This window comes from Pygoscelis adeliae, unplaced genomic scaffold (assembly GCF_000699105.1).
Source record: "Pygoscelis adeliae isolate BGI_AS28 unplaced genomic scaffold, ASM69910v1 Scaffold57, whole genome shotgun sequence".
In the NCBI taxonomy this organism is placed as follows: domain Eukaryota; kingdom Metazoa; phylum Chordata; class Aves; order Sphenisciformes; family Spheniscidae; genus Pygoscelis; species Pygoscelis adeliae.
The window spans coordinates 9,465,850-9,473,992 of record NW_008825615.1 but is presented as its reverse complement, the minus strand read 5'-3'; the positions used below and the strand labels follow the sequence as shown (position 1 = coordinate 9,473,992).

At 36.2% G+C, this 8,143-nt stretch overlaps 1 protein-coding gene across 2 annotated transcripts in view; it reads left to right on the top strand.

The window, feature by feature from the left end:
• BAI3 (brain-specific angiogenesis inhibitor 3) overlaps positions 1–8,143 on the top strand; it is a 481,908-nt gene that overhangs the window by 215,181 nt on the left and 258,584 nt on the right. For both annotated transcript variants that reach the window (XM_009333162.1, XM_009333161.1), the window contains 2 exons: positions 2,491–2,592; positions 3,155–3,261. In XM_009333162.1, coding sequence (XP_009331437.1) covers positions 2,491–2,592; positions 3,155–3,261 — 209 coding nt within the window. The remainder of the gene's footprint in view (positions 1–2,490; positions 2,593–3,154; positions 3,262–8,143) is intronic.

The following is an 8,143-nucleotide window of genomic DNA, read 5'->3' as shown; positions in this document are numbered from 1 at the left end:
ATTATTATTATTATTATTATTATTATTATTATTATTATTATTATTATTTTTGTATAATCTTTTATCATTATTATTATTATTATTATTATTATTATTTTCTCTTCCTTTGCTGTCCTATTAAACTGTCTTTATCTCAGCCCATAAGTTTTACTTTTTTTTTCCCGATTCTCTCCCCCATCCCACTGGGTGGGGGAGGTGAGCGAGTGGCTGTGTGGTACTTAGTTGCTGACTGGGGTTAAACCACGACAACTGCTTTGTTTTTTATGCACAGCATTCCTTGATCCAAGGTATTTGTACAATGTGTTGAAAGGCACAGAGTCAGCCAGGGACCAGGAAAACTTTCTTGCCTGGGCTAAGTAATACTTCTTCCAAGCTGTGACTTGCTCCTGCACCTCTTTCCTGATAACTTTGGGTCTTGGGAATGCCTTTTACTTTGAACAGAACACACAGATGCACAGATTATCTCTGGTACTAGGCTAAAGTTAAAACGTAATCTTGAGTTCTGAAAAGTGTGATGCAAAAGCTCACAAGTAGTACCCTTCCAAATAGATGGGAAATCTCTGATATTACCTGTGACTTGCTAACATAAAAGATAAAATATGGTGTAGATAAGTATGCATATATATGCGTGTATATATTTTTTTCAGAAAAAAAATCCATTTAACGTTCAGTATTTGGAGGGAAGTAAGAGTTTTATTTCTGAAAATCAACACCTGAAGTGTTGATTAGTGAACACAACACATTTGAAATGGCCACAGCTGTATGACAAATATACTTCTCAAAGAGCTCTAAGCTTTAGCAAATTTATGTAATTTATAATATTACCTCCTTATTATGTTAATTTACGCTCCCCAAATCAGAACATTTCTTTTGTTTATAAGGTCATAATAGGATGGTAATTGCATTTGCTTGTGTCACCAGATGGCTCATGTTTATCAAAATCTGGCTTTTCCCATTGTAACACTGGCCTGATGCATTCACTTTTTGGGCATATCTGAAGCAGTGTTAGTATTCTAGATTAGGAATATAACCAGCTTTCTTTGGGTTTTGCCATTAATAGATCTCTAATTTTTTAGCAGCACCAACAGTCTTGATTTATGATTCAGGAATGCTGATGGTGAGGCAAATTTAGCAAGCAATTTTTCTGCCCAACTGTGATTCATATTAGTATTACTGAGCCATCTGCAAGGTATTCTTTGCCTTCCACAAAGAGAGGGTACAGTTTTGTGCACAAGTCTGCTCAGTTCTCTTACTCACCTCACTATTCTGTCAGCAGAAGTACAAAACAGGGAAGATGCACAGTTTTATGGGTTAGGTAATGGGATGGCCAAAATCTGTATTCTGTTCCTGCCTCTGCTAGAGATCTCCCATGCAACCATGGGTGAATCATTGAATAGCTTTCTGCCTTATCACCCCATCTGCTATAGTGATAGAATTTTCTTTCTCTTTTCCTTTTTCTTGTTTTGTAAATGTTTTGCTGTAATACAGTAGGGTTACAATTTTCCTGAAATACATATAATAATACTTTTAAACAACTCATGGCTTTTCTCTGCTGAACTTGGAATGAATTAGGTTTCAGTAGCTAGCATTTGTCAGTGCTTTAAGTTGTGAGATGACTTCAGCCAGATGTTTGCTGTGTTAATCTAATTTACTCCAAAATCATAAACTGGGAATCTACAGTAAAACTACAAAGAGCAAAAGGAATCTGTAAGTCATGACCACGTGAAAATAAAACACGAAGCATTTGCAGAACCTTCTTTTTCCCCATGCAGTTCTGTTACTACGAATTTGTGAAAATATTTTTTCCTTTTAAATGGTATTGCAATAACCAGTAAAAGGCCATTTTGTTTTATAGCTTCTCAATCCCACATTATTGACTATAGTTGCTTAATTACCAACTTGTACTGAAACACATTTCAAAGAAATAACCTGCTTTGTAGTCTTCAGAATATACAGCTCTCATCTGATGCTGTATTGTGGTTTCAGCATGTGTATACAGCACATTTAGTGCTTCAATTGTGGTTTCAGAACTGATTCTTTCACATACAGTTTAAGTTTTAGAAAAATCTTTAAAAATTTTAATGTAAGATAAGCATCACAGCTTATAATATTTTAAATATTATAAATATTTTAAAAATATTAAATATTTTAAATATCATCATCTGCTGATAGATGCTTAATGTTATTGATCAAAATAGAGCAACAAGAAAAGATTCAAACCTATTAACATTGCAGCTACAACCTAAAGAGTGTTTGTTTGCTGAAGAGAATAAAGGCACAGACTATATGAAATAAATACCATCACAAAGACAGATATACAAAAATCACAGGTTTTGTATTTTTGCATTTTTGTACTTGATTCTTAAACCATATGAAGTTAACATATACATTTCAGGAAAAATTAGGACAAGATTGAAGACTTACTTTTCTGATATAAAATATCTGTTTTACATTAATGCTTCTATTTAAATTCTCATTTCTAAATGACAGCACCTTATGAGATATGTCCTGAAGACTATTTGATGTCAATGGTGTGGAAAAGGACCCCAGCTGGGGACATGGCATTCAATCGATGTCCTCTCAATGCCACAGGTACAGTATTACTTTGAAATTGTACAGTGATAAAAAAAGGGAGAAATCTTTTGCATTGTGTTCTAGACAGAATCATTACTAGACTCGTATACATACGTATATATGCATATGTGTGAATATATCTATATAAACCGCACATATTTACATATGCATATACATACATATAGTATGTATATGCATGTACATATGCTCTGCCTCTTATAGCTTACATATATGCATGGGTCTGTGGTGTATATATATGTATACACATACATATATGCATTATAACCAGAGAGAAAAAGCTGAGAAAAAATAAATTTGACAGGACCTATCAGGCAAAGTGATGAAAATGAAGCAAAACATAAAAATCTTTTTAATTAAGAAAACACTGCTAAAAACCCACCAAGTGAACATTGAAATGTGTTTCAGAATTGTATACTACTCTCTATATGCTAATGATCATTGCATGAAATTATTTTTGTGTGTGCTTTTAAAATAGCATAGAATGTAGTTTAAATAAGGTTCATTCTTTCCAATTGCTCTCACTTATATAAATATTTTCTGTCTTCTTTGTGACTTACAGGCACCACTAGCAGACGCTGCTCTCTCAGTGTTCATGGAGTGGCCTTCTGGGAACATCCAAGCTTTGCTAGATGCATATCAAATGAGTACAGACACTTGCAGCATTCAGTAGGTGCAAAGCCAGCTTTAGTACTTGCTCTGTTTATTCATTACTAATCATTGGTGTGAAAAAAAAAACTTACTTATTTACTGTCAAGTCAGATTTCTGATAAGAAATACCAGGAAGAAAATAGACCTAAGAAAGAATAATTTATATTAATGTATATTATTCTGATCTTGCATATTGCTGGTGTTTGAGTAGAAGAAGCTTTGTCTTACTAGAAATGGAAAAATGGATCAGATTCCCTTTTTTCATGTCCACTCTGTGAAATTTTTATAGGGGTCAGAGGTAAGATATATTTTGGTTTATTAGAAAATGAGATGTGAATAAATGAGATTTACTGGAAGAGTGACCTGCTGAGTAATTTTATAATACCTTGAATTCTTTAATTGCACACTAGGAAGTCAGAAATTATATTTCTTTTTGCTATCAAATTTAGAACTTCACCTTCAAATGTAACAATAGGAAATGTAAAGTAACTCTAGATGAAGAAATATTATGGGTTTTTTTCAGTATACTTAACAAAAATTTCTTTGCAAAGCATATGCATTATACATTTATCTACTGCCTAAATATGTTTATATGCATAGATGTAATACACTGTATATATCACATTATAAACATACTACCATGGTATACGCTAGGTATATTGATTACATTCTATTTCCATAGCCGAAGCATTCAGGGAGGTTAATACTACTGTGGGAAGAGCTCCTTTGAAGATTCTCACGGACAATGGTTTTTGCCTGCATGATATATTTTACTGACATTCTTATATATTATTACTCTGCCTCCTTTTCCAAAGGCCACTGCTCCATTAATCATTCAGCAGAGGGGCACTAATACAGCCATGTGCTTCATAACTTCCCAACCTCTCAACCAAGTGCAACACTTCTGTAGCATGTTTAAAAATCTTTGGTGGCTTGAAAAGTAGTAGCCTGGCTGTCACTCCTCAAATCTGGCTTGCCACTTAGAGGAGATTTTGATGAATTCCTTTGAGCTGCATTTCTGTTTCATTAGATTCCAACTTAATTGAGGCCTGGGATTCAGTTTCAGGGTAAGCCAAAGCATTATTTCTAAAATAACATAGAATAAAATGTCAAAGCAATTTTCCCCATTACAGAGAAACTTTCTCATTTTATATAGCTGTCCGCATGTTGCTCTATCCCTTTAGTGTTCACCCTGGGAAAAACAACAGTAAGTTGGCTGTAACTGTTTTGCATTTTATATTTTTGATATTTTATTCTTTTTCAACAGCTGTATACAGTATGTGTAAACATACTTTATGGGCATGGACAGCAACACATTTGTATTTCATTTGCTTAGAATCTGTATTTTGGTAAATAGCACAATAAAGGCAATGACTGTAGGTGATATATATACAGTTTTGAATACTAATAATGTCATATTGAAGAACAAAAAATTCACATTTTGTGATTGAAAACATTGAGATATTTCAAAGTAAAGCAAATTGCTTCTCTTTTACTTGCTATTTTTTGCATTTAAATATTGCAATCTTCCAAAATATTTAAAGGATTTTGAAATATTTTGAAGGATTTATTCATCTTGACCTGCCTGATCAGAAGACTATCCCTTTGCTCTTACCTTTTTACATTTCATATCAACATTTATTCATAGCGTTGATCCTCATGCCACTGATTCTATAGTGATATTCAGCCTTTTATTTTTATGTTATTGCTAGAAGTCATTCATAAACAACTCAAACAGTGGGAAATGCTCTTTCATGTTATTCAGTGGTTTGACTTACCTGACTAACTTTTGGTGAGGCACTGATATTTTTTGAAGAGCTGCAAGTCTGCCTAGCAGGAAGGGGTCATTGTTGGACAAAAGAAGGCATTTCTAACCCAGATCACATTTATGTATTCTTCTATATTTCCTTTTTCAAAATATTAAATACGATTAGACCACACTATGAAATAATCTTTTGCCAAAGAACATTTAAAAATAGCTAAAGCTTCTTTAAAATTACACAAGCATCTAAACATCATCTTATTGCTGCACAAAATTTCAGTCTAGTTTATATGCATACAAATTGAAAGAGAAAAGTGGATTTCTTTTACACTTGGGAGCTGTTCACAAAGGAAATCAGCTTGTCTTACATCTTACTGCTTCTCAAAGTGAACAACACAACATATTTAAAGAATCGTAGAAAATAGAGGTAAAGACCTATAAGGTCATCGCCCTGCAAATGTAGGCTTGTCCCCCCACGATACATATGTCAGCTCCATAAATCCCTGAAAATAGAGCTTTATAAGGAAGTTGCTGACAGACGGTGTTGCTATAATAAATATGTGTGCTTATGAAAGCATTTATGAGATGCCTCAGTGTGCTTAACTTACCAATAATGTTATTTTACTAACTCAGACCAGGAGTAGTGGGGGGTGCCACGCAGTTCTGTGAATGTTCTCGTAAAATCTGAGTCTGAGCTGAATCCCTTTCATTTCTTACCTGAAATACATAAACCAAACATAGGTGTATAGTCTTAAAAAATGATATTTCTGAAGTTCATTTAAAGCACTTGATATACATAATATATATACAATACTTAATACATTAAAGCATGCCTGTCTGGAGGAATACAGACAGGTCCCTGTTTCTTTGCCCTCCAAACAATCCACATATGATCCAGAACCAGCCCAGAAGTCATGTAGTTGAATTCACATGGTGCTGTGCCCAAACAAATACTTTCTAAAGAAAAGCATTTCATATGCTGCGAGCCAGAGAATACTGCCTTGGCCACAGACGCTGCTAACCTGGCTACACAGATTCTGGACTGGAAGCTTACAGTTATACTAGTAAATAAACTGAACAGGGTGACCGCCCAAGCTTAAACACTGTCCTTGCAGTCATCTACACTGTTTAACTGTTTATCTGTTAGCATACTCCCTGACATGATTTAAGACCGTACCAGTGAGTACTCTCCCAAACAATGCCTAGCATCCTTCAGAGGATAGCATGGGAGAGAGACCATTCCCAGCAGGCAATAAAACTACTGTTTTCTGAGGCAGAGAGATTAGCTTGAGGGGTAGAAGCTGTCTGTGCTTGTTGGCCTCAGGGCTAGACAATATTCCTGTGGCTATTTTATTTACCTGTATTTACTATTTATGTAGTAAAAACACCTTACATTTGCGCAGCTTGGACTGTGAGTAGAGAAGTTCAGGGCTGCATGTGTCCATCAGTGAGGCCACACCTGGAGTACTGTGTCAAATTCTGGGCTCCCCAGTACAAGAGGGATATGATGTTACTGGAGCAAGTCTAGCAAAGGGCCACCAAGACGATTAAAGGACTGGAGCATCTCTCCTATGAGGAGGGGCTGAGAGAACTGGAACTGTTGAGCCTAGAGAAGAGAAGGCTAAGGAGGGATCTTATCAATGTATATAAGTACCAGAAGAGAGGGTACAAGGAAGATGGAGACAGACTCTTTTCAGTGGTGCCCAGTGACAGGACCAGAGGCAATGGGCACAAACTGAAACACAGGAGGTCCTGTCTGACCATCAGGAAACACTTTTTCACTGTGAGGGTGACTGAGCACTGGCACAGCTTGCCCAGGGAGGTTGTGGAGTCTCCATCCCTGGAGACATTCAAAAACCATCTGGACATGGTCCTGGGCAACCTGTTCTAGGTGACCCTGTTTGAGCTGGGGGGTTGGACCAGGTGACCTCCAGAGTTCCCTTCCAACCTCAACCATTCCATGTTTCTGTGATTCTGTGACTCCCATGACCCCAGAAAACTGGAAATTCACACAAGGCAGAAATCCTGAAAAGTTAATTCATAGACTTCCACTCTAATATCAGTATGAATTTTACTTTCTTCCTAAAAATAACCTTTTCCTACAAATGTTAACACAAGTTTTCAGCAGATGTCCACATTAAGGCAGAATTCTATGCTATATATAGTGTAGAATTTTACCACATAACCGCAGGTGATTAACCCCCGAAGACTGTTTCCTTACTATATGTAGCTACAGTAGGTTCACTGCCTCATGCACAAAACCTCTTGTATTTTTACAATTTTCTCTATTACTCACCTGAAAGTGACATGGGACAAATTTCAACCCTTAATGAACAGTATTAAAGTAGCAGAAACCCAGGTAGTGCTGCATGTTCTTCAGCTTGACTCAAGACTTGTATGGAGACCAATATCGTAGCTATGTAAATCATGCTAAAATGGCACTATCTTTTCACCTCAAAATCCATTTGGAAGTCTATTTGCAAAAAGTGAAGAGTCAGTAAAGTTAAAAATACACTCATAATGCTAAAGATAATATACTTTGCTTATAACTCCCAGCACCATGAATAATTTAGGTCTTTTTCCAGCCACTTACAGAATGTGCCAGGCGGAATTACTGCCTCTACTCAGGATAGGCATGTACTGGCACTTCAGATGCAGGGTACTGGCACCTCAGAAGAAAGCAGGGTTTTCCATTGGTTAAATGGAATTGTCTAGACATGTGGACCACTTTTGGATACATATATCAATATTGTACTTAATATTTTATTGCAACAGTTTCAGAGTAATTCACAATCTTTAATTAATACATCTCCTCAACATATGCTTGAGATCAGGCTCTACTACATCTCCATTTTTTGTTGATGGGGAACTGAGTGAGACAATTAAGCAGGAAATTTATCTCCGGTCTTCTGAATTAGTGCCTAGCCACTGTTCCTTCTTAATGTTCATACCTCTCCATATGAGAGCTCTGAAAATCCATGGCATGGTAAAAATGTAATAACTGCAGGGCTTCTGAAGAGACTATACACTGGAACGTGATGAAACAGTGAAGGGGAATGGTTTGGCTTGTGGAGTGGAGATTGTCAGTCAGCTTGCATCTTTCGAGAGCACAGTGCCCCACCCGACTCCCGTGTAGGA